The sequence below is a fragment of the Mustela erminea genome, chromosome 11, assembly GCF_009829155.1.
Source record: "Mustela erminea isolate mMusErm1 chromosome 11, mMusErm1.Pri, whole genome shotgun sequence".
NCBI lineage: Eukaryota > Metazoa > Chordata > Mammalia > Carnivora > Mustelidae > Mustela > Mustela erminea.
Genome location: NC_045624.1, coordinates 10,158,095 through 10,172,875, shown reverse-complemented (window position 1 = coordinate 10,172,875; position 14,781 = coordinate 10,158,095). Strand labels below are relative to the sequence as shown.

Sequence of the window (14,781 nt, the reverse complement as noted above, 5' to 3'; positions counted from 1 at the left end):
CATGTGAAAAAATGGGCAGAAGAAGTGAACACTTCTCCAAAAAAGATATGCAAATGGCTAACAGACACATGAAAAAATGTCCATCATCGGCCATCTGGGAGATTCAAATCAAAACCACATTGAGATACCACCTTACACCAGTTAGAATTGCCAAAATTAACAAGACAGTAAACAACATGTGTTGGAGGAGATGTGGAGAAAGGGGAACCCTCTTACACTGTTGGTGGGAATGCAAATTGGTGCAGTCACTTTGGGAAACAGTGTGAAGATTCCTTAAGAAATTAAAAATAGAACTTCCCTGACCCTGCAATTGCACTACTGCGTATTTACCCCAATGATACAGATGTAGTGAAAAGGGCCATCTGTACCCTAATGTTCATAGCAGCAATGGCCACAGTTGCCAAACTGTGGAAAGAGCCAAAATGCCCTTCAAAAGATGAGTGCATAAAGATGTGCTCCATATATACAATGGAATATTACTCAGCCATCAGAAAGGATGAATACCCAACTTTTGTATCAACATGGATGGGACTGGAGGAGATTACACTGAGTGAATTAAGTCAAGCAGAGAAAGTCAATTATCATATGATTTCACTTACTCATGGAGCATAAGGAATAACACGGAGGACATTGGGAGACAGAACTGAGTTGGGGGGAATCAGAGGGGGAGACAAATCATGAGACTGTGGACTCTGAGAAACAAACTGAGGGTTTTAGAGGGGAGAGGGTGGGGAGTTGGTGAGCCTGGTGGTGGGTATTAAGGAGGGCACGTATTGCACAGAGCGCACTGGGTGTGATACATAAACAATCAATCTTGGAACACTGAAAAAATAAAGTTAAAAAAAAAAAAAAAAGGCGATTAGAACACAAGTAACAGATGAACCGGCAATCCATGAGGACACAGAGAAGGAAAGCATCTATCTGCAAGTCAAGGAGAGAGGCTTCAGAAGAAACCAAAGCTGCCAACACCTTGATCCTGAAGCTCGAGCTTGAGAATTAGGAGAAAATAAATTTCTATCACTTAAGCCACCCAATCTATGGTACTGTGTGGCAGCCCTAGTACACTTACATTGCCCTAAACACTTAAAACTTTTCCAGTTTCTTAGTGAAGTCTTGGCCTTTACACAAGTTACAAATTCAGTTCCTCACTCACACTAGCCATATTCCAAGTGCTCAACAGCCATGTGCAGCTAACCGCCAGGCTACTGTACAGTACAAACCTAGAGAGAACACCAAACCCAAAACTTCCAAAAAGAATGCTTAAGTAGGGCGCCTGGGTGGCTCAGTGGGTTAAACCGCTGCCTTCGGCTCAGGTCATGATCTCAGGGTCCTGGGATCGAGTCCCGCATCGGGCTCCCTGCTCAGCGGAGAGCCTGCTTCCCTCTCTCTCTCTCTGCCTGCCTCTCTGCCTACTTGTGATCTCTCTCTGTCAAATAAATAAATAAAATCTTTTAAAAAAAAAAAAAAAAAAAGAATGCTTAAGTAGTTGAGAGATGTAACCAAAAAATATGTTCTTACTATACAGTGAGGCATGTTTCGTCTTTAATTTTAAAACAGAATGCAAATGTAGAGGATTTAAATCCACCCTTGAGTTACTCTTATTATGATTTGCAAAGTAGATTAAGGAAGGGAGTTCATAGTTTATAGCTATGTTTGGTACATGTGAATGTCATCACCAAGATTCCTTGAGGTGTGTCCATTGCTGCACGATACAGAGAATTACTGACATAAGTGACCAGGATACATTTATCAGTACAAAAAAGTCAAAAATTCTAGGTATGATTTCCCAGAAATTCCTAAGTTATCCACTAATAAGCTGGAGAACGCTGTAATAAGTTGGAGTCAGCTATAGATTTTATCATGCCTCTTGTCAACTTAATCAAGCATTTTCGATAGAAATTAAATTCCAGAAATATAAGAGATGGCATGAATACTATACTTAACATGATATTCCTGGATTCATTACCATTTAACCATGAGGTATCAAAAAGGTATGTCTACTATTAATAACTTCATGCATCTATAAATAATTAAGTTTAAGCAGCATGGAAAAAAATATAGAATTCAGGAAACAAATAGCTCTGCTAGACTGGCCCAATAGGACTGAACACATCTACTAAAATAAGTAGCGATCTCCTTTAAGAATTAGAAAAATGAAGTTAGGGGGACTCCTGGGTCGCTCAGTCAGTTAAGTGACTGACTCGATCTCAGCTCAGGTCATGATCTCAGGGTCATGGGATGGAATCCTGAGTTGGGTTCACCACTGAGCATAGAGCCTGCTTAAGATACACTCGCTTCCTCTGTGCCCCCCACCCCCACTCTTCCATCCTTAAAAAAAAAGAAAAGAAAGAAAACATAGAGTCCAAAATGCAATCCTCAGTATAATAAAGTTCATCTACTGGAAAGTATTTTACATTGCATAGAACTTTACAGCTTTTCTTTTTTTAAATGATTTAACTTATTTGTCAGAGAAAGAGAGAGTGTGCCCGTGCACGCACAAGCAGGGGGAGCATCAGACAGAGGGAGTGGTAAGCAGGCTCCCCACTGAGCAAGGAGCCCCACACGGGACTGGATCCCATGAGCCTGGGATCATGACCTGGCTGGAAGCAGACGCCCATCCGAATGAGCCACCCAGGTGCTCCAGACCTTTACTTCTTTAACTGGCTTATTATACGTTATCTTAAATTTGCCCAAGGACTTCATGTTTGGATATATTCTTAGTTTACATAAAGAAACTAAGGCTCTAAGAAATTAAGTGACACACCCAATGTCACATAATTTGTAAAGGACTGAATGTCAAACCTTAGTTCTCTAGTTCCAAAATTTTGTATAGGCTTCATTCACCCTGTTAACACATTAAAACTATGCCTAGTGTAGTGTTACGTAATGTTAGTTATAACAAAAATTTTTAATACAATTACAGTGACTTGATCAAGTGTGTACTAACAATACTTAAAATAGTAATTAAATTCAGAATAAATCTCAACCATGGTAATTCAGTTTAGAAGAAATAACTCCCAAGAGCATTATGTTCACAGGAATCTTTTTTAAAATTTAAATATACAATATTTTTGCAAAGAAATATCAAGTGATAGATAAAGAGCTTTCTAGCATATAATTTATTTATGATAATCAAATTAGGTGAGGAAAATAAAATGGAACTTTTAAAACTAGAGTTTTTTTAATATATCATTTAAGTGAATAACGTTTCATATCTAACTGCTATATTCTTTATTCCATCAGATCCACTTAAGAGTGATATAAAAGTGATTTAGAAGGTCAATATTCAATCTTAAGGGGCATTTAAAAAGTGAGGAACTGAGCTAGAACTGAAGAACGAACAGGTGGGAAACAAGCAACAGGAAGTTATTTTTGAAACAATGGGAAAATTTAAATATAGGTACTACAAAATTTTAGGTAGAAAAAGTGGAGTTTCATTTGAATGAAACAACTTACAGTACGTTCTCATTTAGGTTTAAAAATACTTCATTGTGTAATTATACACAACAAATATCTGGAGGGATATAGATATAAACACACCACTTATCCACGGCAGTAACAGTGGTAATTTCGGAGACACTAGAATATGGCATTCTTATTTCATTTTTGTTTACCTTCTAAAGTTTTATAATGCATATGTATTACATTGTAAAAATATGAAAATTTTAAAATATCAATATTTTTATTAAGCCAAAAGAAAAACCTCTCCATCTGCTGTGTATTACCTTTGTGAAATAAGTAGATGTGAAATGATTCTGAAGATGGTTTGACTCTTCACTTTTATTTTAGCTCTCAGGTATTTAAAATAAATCAACTTTATTTTCAAACATACAGAGTTCTGAATATAAGCTTCATGATAAAAAAAATGAAATGATCACAGACAAGAACAAAGTCCAAAAAAGTCCCTATTTATAAAACAATTTTGAAAAGTCACCTATATTTAGAGAGTTTAAAATAGCAATTGTATGCCCATACCAGTTAAACATTGTTCACCATGAATTAAAATAAAAATCTTAAGATAAGAAGGAAATGAGAAAAATAAAAATGTATTCTTGCTATTTATCAGTGTTAAAATGCGAGTCTTAAATCTTCCCAACAACTGTCCTTGGAAAGTCTCGTTCTCTGTATATCACTGATGAGAAAAAAAAGCTTAGGAAATGCATCCAGAATATATAAGAAACTCCTGCTTGGCAATCATTTTCCAATACTGTATATATATATCAAATCATTAAGCTGTACCTCTGAAACTAATACAATGTTATGTCAGTTATACCTCCATTTTTAGAATTAGAAACTATAAATTGATTTTTTAAAAGATTTTAAGTAATCTCTACATCCAGCGTGGGGTTTCAAGCTACAAGCCCGAGATCAAGGGTCACATGCTCCACCAGCCAGGTGCCCCTACAAATTTATTTGTAAAAAAGGAAAAATAGAGCACCTGGCTGGCTCAATCAGTAGAGCGCCAACTCTCAGGGTCATGAGTTCAAGTCCCATATTAGGTATGGAGATCACTTAAAAATAAAAATACAAGAATAAAAAACCCTCCCCCATAGAAAAATGGCAAGAGTAAAACATTTCACAAATGATCTACAAAAGGTCAATGAACACTCAAAAAACAAGTATCCTGCCATAAAGGAAATGTAAATTAACATCACAGAAATACCTCTAGACATCCACCAAATGGCTAAAACTTAAAACTAATTCTAAGGTTTAGAAAAGAACATTCTAGGGGATGAATTTTGCATGAGCTAAGGCAAGAATATTAAAGCTGGAACAAATGTTCATATAAGCAAACATGGGTAGTTCATGTGGCTTGGTCACAGACAGGGAAAGATAAAATGTATTCTGGAAAAGTAGTTATGAATCAGAACTCTGGGTATCTTCAAGTCCAATAGAAGGACTTTAACCCATATATGATTAGCAACCCCATGACACGGATGACAGCTTAGTACAGAACGTTCCAAGGCCAGGGATGGGGGGGGGGGGATACAGAAACTTTCAGAAGAATTTATCTCCTATCCTGCATTAAATTTCTCTATTCTCCACAATCTGATGTTACCTTCACTCCTCAACCAAAATCTCCATCTGCACTCTCCAGCCTACTTAGACCTCCTTTCTCTTTACTCACGGCCAGGTGAGCTCCCACCTGGTCAGAGGCAGCACGGAACTTTCACTCAGGGCACATCACCTCTGTCACTCTTCCACTCCCCCGAGCCCGCTCTCCATTTAAGTCCAGTGCTTTTGCAGAGGCACAACTGAGGTCTACACATTCTGTGATTTTCTGACTACTCCAAACTGCCCTCATCTCTTTCTCCTGAGTCCTTCCCTTCCCTTTCCTATAATAGGTAATTCAACATTGAACTAGAATCCATATTATTTTGTTCTCAACTCTCTAACCAGACCATTAACTCATGGCTAAAGGGATCACACCTTTCACTTCTGTACCCCTGTAGCACCTATTACCAAAGAAAATACACAGCCAGCTGTCAGTGTCTCTTGATAACAGAAATGCTAACATACCCTGTCATTCAACAGTTCCATTTCTAGGAATTTATGCTACTGATACATACACATACACACAAAAAAATATGGCCAGAAATACGCATTACAGACAGTAACAATAAAACTACAAGTAACCTAAATGTCTATTAAGAAAGATTAGTTTAGGGGCGCCTGGGTGGCTCAGTGGGTTAAAGCCTCTGCCTTCAACTCAGGTCATGATCCCAGGGTCCTGGGATCGAGCCCCACATCAGGCTCTCTGCTCAACAGGGAGCCTGCTTCCTCCTCTCTCTGCCTGCCTCTCTGCCTACTTGTGATCTCTGCCTTTCAAATAAATAAATAAAATCTTTAAAAAAAAAAAAAAAGATTAGTTCATTTAAGTCCATACCACCTATCAAAAAACAAAACTTGGGTGAAAGCAGAGAAGGTCGATACTTCCCTTGACAAGGATGGATGAGGCCCTCTGACCTGACAACAACCATATATAAAGTCACTACCATCTAGTTTGTGGCATCTAACCATCAATTTCTTTGTTTTTTAAACCACTATATTGTACACCTGAAACTAATTATGTTAGCTACACTGGAATTAAGGTTAAAAAAACAACTTGGGAGGGGCACCTGGGTGGCTCAGTTGGTTAAGCCTCTGCCTTCAGCTCGGGTCATGATCTCGGGGTTCTGGGATCGAGTCCCACATCGGGCTCTCTGATCCACAGGGAGCCTGCTTTCTCCTCTCTCTCTCTGCCTGCCTCTCTGCCTACTTGTGATCACTGTCTGTCAAATAAATAAATAAAATATTTAAAAAAAAAAAAAAAACTTGGGATACCTATACATACGGATCATAACAACATAAATGAAAAAAGTTGCAGGAAAAGGGTAAATAGGTCTTATTTATATATATATACACATAATTTACAACAACAAAATTTTAGAATGATAATCTCTGGTAAGTCGATGAACTTAAAAAAAAAATTGTTCACTCACTGCCCCAACAGAGTGAATTACAAAAGATTTTATAATATGAATCCATTTTCTTTAAAACAAGGGCCATAATATGCTGAGGTATATGTACCAAATGAATATTTAGAACATATGCCAACTGTTAATGGTTATTCCTAGAAGAGGAATTACAGAAAACTCTCATCTACATTAGTGTTTCTTTTAATAAGCACTTACTTTAGTTACCCTCCCCCCACACACAGAAAAAAGATTAAAAAAAAAAAATCTTTGAGCTAACGATACCAGAGAGATAAGCCTTGCCTTTTGGACCACTTGGCAATTAGTTAAAACCAGCTTAACTGTTGGACAGCCCACTATATTAAATCTGAGTAAGCATTACAGGGAAATCACATCTGCAAATCAGATTCACAGAAATTACTGAATGAAAAGCTACTTCTCTACTAGCCAAGTATTAAATATCTGTCTCATGAAGGGAATACTGCTAGTGTAAAGTGATGCTTAAATATTTGCTGAATCACTGCAAAAGGCAAGCATTGCACTGGTCTCTCCTAATACAGGGTTCTGTTTTTAAGTATCTCTTGGGTATCTGCAGTCTACCGCAAACTTGCCTCAGGCCTTTGTTTCAAGGCCAACACCTGAGAGGAGGCAGAAATCCCTACATACTTTCACCGTTAGTGGAGGAAGAAACTCTGAGAACCACTAAATCACAGAGAATCCCGCGGGAGCACTGGATTCTGACTCCATGGATCTGTGCTTCATAAAGGATATTAAAGTTCTTACAGTTAACTCTACATGCCCTGCTCCACAGAGGGACTTACCAATGTCTGACTTAACGCGTCTGGACCCTCTCCACTAAACCTTTGATAAAATCAAACAGCAAGGAACTGCCCGTTTTTCTCTACTGCTCCAAATAGTTTCCCATCTCAGCACTGACCCGGAGATCCAACTGCCATTTTGTTTTCCCCTTGGACTTACTGCTGAACAGCTTATCACTACTGATGCTAAGTGCTTTATATGTATTACAACCAATTTATACTAACAATGCTGTTAATTATTCATATTTTATCAGTAAACACCATGAAATACAAGGTTTGATAATTCATGCTAAAAAGAAAACCACAAGCTCAAAATGGAGTCACTTACGCTAGGCCAAACTAACTGCAGTTTGAACCTCACCCAGAAATGTAGTCTTCAGTTAGGAATTATCTGGTTGGCACCAATGAGGTCATCTGTTACATGGGCCTTTGTCCATTTCCCAAAGGAAGGTGACCTCCTCCCAAACAATCCTTTTTTTCTGTTGATTTCCTTTTCCCACCTTTAAAAAAAAGGAAAACAAAAACAAAAATACCTCTCCCTTTCTGTAGCCCTTTGGAGCTCCCCTCTACTTGATAGCTGGGATACAGTCGGATTTCATGAATCAAATAAAGCCAATTACATCGTGAAAACTCACTCAGCTGAACATTTGTTAGCACTAGTAAACAGTGGCAAAACTAGGGTTTAAACCTAGAGATTGATTCCTCAAGCTAAGCTTTACTATACCACACTATCTCTGGGATATATTCTCTTCAACCTAGAAAACACCAAAAATCTTCAGTCAGATGTTGCCACAAAATGAACAAATCTTTTAGAATTTCTAAGGGGAAAAAAAAAAAAGTTTTATTCAAGCTCAATTCTTGGACAGCTGCCCTGGATACACAATCTTTGCAAAGAAAGTGCTCCAGCAAAGAAATATTTGATGTAGGGTTATACACCTTTTTTATGTAAAAAAGTTACAAATAATAAGACAAAGAACATTTCAGAAAGTTTCAGACCTTATCTTAAATTTCTGGAATAGACTGTAGGACTTTAATCTTTCGGGAAACAGGGAAGTTTCTTTTTCTTATCTTTTGTGTTCAGAAGGCCCCTCTTTGGTGTATGTGTTTGTTTTTTGTTTGCTTAACAAAGCAGATGTACAGTGTGTGCTCTGGGCACAAAGAGAATCTATACCCTGAGATTCTGCAGTCAGTCTGACCTTAGTAAATGTTGAAATATAGCTAGCTTCCTGGGAGGCCCACAAGCAGGGCCCACAGATATTAAAGCTGAAAATTTCCTTTATCACAGTAAAGTGCTTAGGTTTTCACAAAACTGAACATGAACATGCCACATGGATCAAATGTTTACTCACAGAAATGCAAGTCTGGACTATTGGGTTACTATGAACTTGCTTCACAGTAGAAAAGCCATAGAAAAGCCACTGCTTTTCTCAACTTCTGAAAAGATATTTACAATAATAATTAAACACTCAACCTCTCAACCAAGTCAAACAGATTTGTGTTCAGATTTTCCTTCTGTTACTGCCTTCCTTTACTTGCAAATAAGACATAAAGGTATACGTGGGAAAACTTCGCATACTGAATGTCTGAAGAGTAAGAAGTCAAGGTCCCCTACTTCTACTCTTTGTTCTACCATCAATATTCCAGGATATGAAACAATTGGTCAAGCCCAAATCAAATTCAATACGCTAACCAGACCCAATCATCCACGTGTCTATAGGAAACCTTATATATATATATATATATATATATATTTATATACCCTGATAAAACAGGACTTCTACACAACCAATGACGATAATTTGGTAAAACGATAAAAATCCACAAGTGAGTGTTAGAGCTTTGAAACATCTTGTATTCAGGGACACCTGAGTGGCTCAGTGGGTTAAGCCGCTGCCTTCGGCTCAGGTCATGATCTCAGGGTCCTGGGAATTCCACATCGGGTTCTCAGCTCAGCAGGGAGCCTGCTTCCCTCTCTCTCTCCCTCTCTCTCTCTCTCTGCCTCTCTGCCTACTTGTGATCTCTATCAAATAAATAAATTAAAAACCTTTTCAAAAAAAATCTTGTATTCAATAAGCTCTGGGGTTTTTAATGGATTAAAAACGCAAGGTGGGCAATAACGCCTGATCTTAACCCCGCTGGATGCGGAGTAGCTCGAGCTGCTCGTTCTCGAGCCCTAAGGGCTCACGTCGCACGTGGCGCTCCCTCTTCTCCAGGTGGCGCGCATCCGGGAAAACGCTGAGGCAAGGGCTGCCCTCTATCCCTGTGACTTCAGGGGAGGAAACTGAGGCAGGAGAGGGGCTGAGGAGTATGCCTAACGGCTCAGGACTCGGGAGTCTGCGGCCGACTGGGAACCTTTCTGGGTCTCGAGTTCGGCCCTTTTAACCTTTCAGGGCTCGGAGGCAGGGGCAGGTGACGGCGAAACGTGGCAAGGGTACAGTACCGGTGGGAAGAAGGGCTTCCAACGGGGTAAAGACATGCTCCATATCGGACTACAGGCCTCTGCATTTAAGAGAAAAAACACACACACACACACACACAAGGGAAACGCCACGTTAGGATGCCTCCTAGCTAATTCACAGTCCGCGAACTCCCCCAGGACGCCGGCCGCGTCCACCCCGCGCTCCCGCGGCGGCTTCCGGGCGGAGCTCCAGGGAGCCCCGGCGCTGGGAGCCCCGCCGCCCGGCTCCGCGGGGAGGAGCCAAGAGGGAGGCCGGCCGGCGGGGCGGGCAGACGCCGCGCGTGCCTCCGGGAGCCGCTCCCTCCTCCCTGTCCCCGCGCACCGCCACCATCCGGGGACTGCAGAGCCAGACGCGGCTGCCCACCACCCCCCTTCCTCGCGCTGCCCGCCCCACCCCGCGGCCCGCGCGCCCACACGGCGGGCGGCGCGCAGAGCGGCGGCCGCACTTACACAATGGCGGGTGGAGCCCGCGGCGAGCGGAGCCGGGGCTGCGGGAGCGAGGGCGATCGACCGCTCGGAGCTCAGCTGAGGAGCCTCGACGGCGCGCGGCAGGCGCTCGCCGGCTTAAGTAACGGACGCGCGAGGCGGCCCCGCCCTCTTCCGGAGCCGTGGGCCGGTGCGGGCCGCGCGTTCCCGCCGGGCCGCGCGCCCCCGACGTCGCCGACGCCGGGCCGCCCGCCAGGGGACTTCCTCCCGCGGCTGTCTGCCACGCCAGCTCTGCGCTCCGGCCGGCGCGGGTGTCGCTGCCCAGCGCTCTGCGCTGCCGTCCGTGAGGAGGCCGCGCTGGGCTCCAAACCAAGCAGAAGCCGCTCCGTCACCCTTCCTCAGCCTGGCCTCAGAGCCGGGCAACCTCCCGGTTTTCCGGAGCCCGTCCTCCCGGTCCCCTCTCCCTCCGATCCCCGCGTGCCGCCTGCAGCGCGAGCGCCCCCGCGGCTGTCCTTCCTCCCTTCCCGGCGGGCCTAACCAGAGGAAGGTGTCGAAGCTCCTAACGGGAACCCTCGTCCGAGGGGGGCCCTCGGGCCGTGCCCTTGCCGCCAGTTACAAGAAGAATCGCCAATTACAGGAAGGAGCGTCGGTGACAGACCGCAGCGGGAGCCTCTTCCGACAGGAAGGACGCCGCAGTCACGGGCCCCAAGTGGAAGCAGCTGGATGGCGCGTCCGCCAGCGAGCCCAGCGCGCTCCACCAACGAGATCCCTCCTCATCCTGAACTCTTGCTCTTGTCCAGGAGCTGTCAGCTCAGAGCTACCCTCCCACCGTCCTCCTCCTCCTCCTCCTCCCTGAAGTAACGGTCCTCTCCTTCGTGGGGCTTACCTGTGGTGTCGCCACAGCTTGCGGGCCCTGAACTGCAGTTCTTTGCTCTTCTGGAATAAACGCATTTTGCTGACAAAACTTACTGTTTCATCCCTTTCAGGTCAATAAAATTCTGTGTTTGTTTCTTTGGGGGTTTTTTGTTTGTTTTTTTAAAGATTTTATTTATTTGACAGAGAGATCACGAGTAGGCAGAGGCGGGGGGAAGCAGGCTCCCCCCAAGCAGAGAGCCCGGTGCGGGGCTTGATCCAGGACCTTGAGGCCATGACCCAAGCTGAGGGCAGAGGCCCAACCCACTGAGCCACCCAGGTGCCCCTGTTTGTTTGTTTTTAAAGATTCATTTATTTGAGAGAGAGCACAGCCTGTGAGCAGGGTGAGGGGCAGAGGGAGAGAGAGAAATCCCCAAGCAGAACTCTCTGATAAGCTTGAGCGGGACTCGGGGCTCATTCCAGGACCCTGAGATCATGACCTGAGCTGAAATCAAGAACTGGACTCTTAACCCGTTGCGCCACCCAGGCGCCTGAAGGTCAATACATTTTTAGTTTGAAAAAATTTTAAGCCACCTACTAGCATTTCCATTTGTTCCTTAACACTCCTAGGATGGAGTGCTCCCTCCTTTTGCCATGGAGCTTTTCCAAAACTAAGCAATCTTAATCACCGGAAAAATTCTTACTTTAGGCAAAAATCCCCTTACTGTAGCTGTCAATGTTCCCAACTCCCAGCACCACCACATGTTGGAGGGATCTCTGGTCCTCATAATCATCTTCAATGTATTGCGTGGAAAGCAAGATGGAGTCACTCATATCCAACAGTGACCGTGTTAAGCCGTGATTTATGCAGCCAAATATGTTGTAGCTAAGACTAGATGTCACTGAAAACAACACAAGCTGAGGATACCCAGAACTGATAACCAGGAAAACCAGAAGAGGTCTACAAAGGCACAAAGTCCGATTAAACGCCTTTAAAGAGTGAGGATCTTTCCAAGAAAAGACCAGACTTTCTAGATAAGGATCTTTTCACAGCTGACCACATCAAAAAGGTAATTGCCACCAAAGGCTCTGCCCTGTTGATCTCTGAACATTCTCCGTGGCTTGAACTTAATAAGCAGCACGTGCCAACAGCTCTCTCTGACCGGACTGAGGCTTTATCTCAACTGCACACTCCCAGACTGACTTTGACTTTGGTTTGTTAACTTCCTACCCCTTGTATTTTGCTTGGCGGGTGACTTTGTCTTACACTTTGCTTCGTGTGATGTGTGAGAAGCCAAGTTAAACACACAGCAAAATGCCATTGAGTTTGAAATCTTGAAGCTGCTTTACAATTGTTAATCTTGCTTTATGACGGAATAAAGCTGACATTGTGGAAAAACACAACACGTGTGCACCTCCATAGTGTGCTCATGGCAACTACCCAGACTTTACCTTTTCTAGGCTAAGTTCAATTTTCTCAAGGTTCTAATGTGATGTGACTTTTAGACTCTACCATCCTGGTTCCTATTCTCTGTATTTAATGTTGCTTGTAAATTGTAGTTCCACGAACCAGTGAGAACTGCACATTTCTCAGCACACAGCAACTCCTGCAGACCTCTGCAAGACTAAGTAAGACACCTGACCAACTTCTAATATGACTTCTGGTTGCACAAGCCCTGTCCCTAGATTGACCCCAGTGCTGCTCCTTCCACCCCCATAAAATGACACCAAGAATGCTTGTCAACAAAAAATCTGGTCAGAGACAAGGAAAAATCGTATTATATGCAGTTTGCAAATACGGAAGTGCAGTATTGAGTTACAAGCTAAGATTATGCTCTGAAGAGGGAGGATTAGGCTTAGGTTAAATAGGCAAAACACACAAATTCTGTGCCTTTATGGAACCTGGTTAGACTCAAGTCCCAAACTACTAGTTTCAGGAGCAGAATAGAGCTCAATATTTCTGGCGGTGGTTTCAGGATGTGGCAGCCATTGGAGAGCATGACACAAAGGGTTACAGGAGTCTTTTTGCAAATTTACTGAATTTTGTGCAAGTTTGTCACCTTAGGCTGTGTGACTGCTTTTGTTCCTCATGGTCATTCGGCTTGTTTAAAATGTTAGTGTTTCAATGGAATACTTATGCAGTCATCAAAAGCAATAAAATCTTGCCATTTGCGATGACGTGGATGGAACTAGAGGGTATCATGCTTCGTGAAATAAGTCAATAGGAGAAAGACAACTATCATATGATCTCCCTGATATGAGGAAGTGGAGATGCAACATGGGGGCTTAAATGGGTAGGAGAAGAATAAATGAAACAAGATGGGATTGGGAGGGAGACAAACCATAAGTGACTCTTAATCTCACAAAACAAACTGAGGCTTGCTGGGGGGAGGAGGGTTGGGAGAAGGGGGGTGGGGTTATGGACATTGGGGAGGGTATGTGCTTTGGTGAGTGCTGTGAAGTGTGTAAACCTGGCAATTCACAGACCTGTACCCCTAAGGATAAAAATATATTATACGTTTATGAAAAATAAAAAAAATTAAAAATATTAAAAAAAAATGTTAGTGTTTCCTCCCGTGGCATCAGGGAACTCATCATGTCTGTCAGTTATTACTTTCTAATTTGAGGGTGTCTTTTGTTCCCAACATTATGGCTGCCAGATTTACTGTCTGTTCTGGCCAAAATCTGATGATAACCTCTTACCTCTCAAAGGGCTTAAAATTGTGACATATTATCTCTAGCAACTCAGAAGTGCCTCTTTCTCTCCTCTCTCTGTCCCCACCTGCCTCTCTCTCCAGGACCTGAGAGCCATTTCTTTGAAATATAATCATCAGGAGGGATTGGGCCTCTGTTTCCCCATCTCTGTTGGGGGACAGAATCCTAGCTTCTAGCTAGCAAACAATGTGTGTCCTAATCACATACACACTGACCAACCCTTTATAATTTTTTACTTCTCTCACTCTACTAGGTCCTCCACTTCTTCCTCCCTAATTCTCCCTTTAAAACACTCAAATCACTTCTGCGCAAATCAGAATGGAGCTCAGCTTTTTCTCCTACTATCGGTAGTTACTAAATAAAGTCTGTTTTAACTTCTTTAACTACTATCTGACTGTTTATCTCACAATGTTCCAGGTGTAATCCAATCATAGAAGAGTACAACATTGTCTATGTTGCTTCACTTTTTTAGCTACCAGATCAAATAGAACTTTCAGGTGTTTTTCACATTTACCTCTCTTAAGCCAAATGTACACCTATCTCATACACAATTTTAAACCAAACTGCTAATTAATATTATGAGTTTGCAATCATAGTTGGGCCCCACAGGCCATTTCAACTATGTCACCTACTAGCTATGGAACATTGAAACTTCAGTTTCCTCAGTTATAAGACAGAAACAACACTGCCTACTTTGGAAGGGTTCTGTAAGAATCAAAGGATTCGGTACAGCTAAACACCTGGGCTGGTGCTAGCATATACAGATTGACAGCAAATGTTTGTCCTGCTCCATGAACATGGTACTCCATATATATCTTGAAGATGTCACTGTTGATAGCTGTAGCCTACATTTTTGCAAAGTTTTATGGGTAATCTAGACCAAGTGTCTCCCAAAATTGTTTAAAAGAAAGCTGAAATACTTAACTACAATAAATTTCAAAAGTCTACCTGTTTAAAGATGCCACCAGTGAAACTAAGAAGACAACAAACCAGAGATGGAGTGAAAATATTTGCACATGTAACAGACAAGTGGTTGCTCTATCCAGATGACATGGAG

The 14,781-nt window shown here is 42.5% G+C and overlaps 1 protein-coding gene and 1 non-coding gene across 3 annotated transcripts in view; one reads left to right on the top strand and one right to left on the bottom strand.

Annotated features, from left to right (window-relative positions):
• TPK1 (thiamin pyrophosphokinase 1) overlaps positions 1 to 10,784 on the bottom strand; it is a 343,412-nt gene extending 332,628 nt beyond the window's left edge. The window contains exons 1-2 of one of the 2 annotated variants that reach the window (XM_032305883.1): positions 10,696 to 10,784; positions 9,714 to 9,772 (exon numbers count right to left, since the gene is read on the bottom strand). In XM_032305883.1, coding sequence (XP_032161774.1) covers positions 9,714 to 9,756 — 43 coding nt within the window. In that variant the 5' untranslated portion in view covers positions 9,757 to 9,772; positions 10,696 to 10,784. Of the gene's footprint in view, positions 1 to 9,713; positions 9,773 to 10,181; positions 10,314 to 10,695 lie in introns of those variants that run through there. The other variant, XM_032305882.1, reaches the window with a different exon arrangement.
• Positions 5,905 to 6,029, top strand: LOC116569771. The gene has a single exon (XR_004277194.1). It is a non-coding gene; the product is annotated as a U6atac minor spliceosomal RNA (small nuclear RNA).
• Positions 10,785 to 14,781: the final 3,997 nt, after the last annotated feature.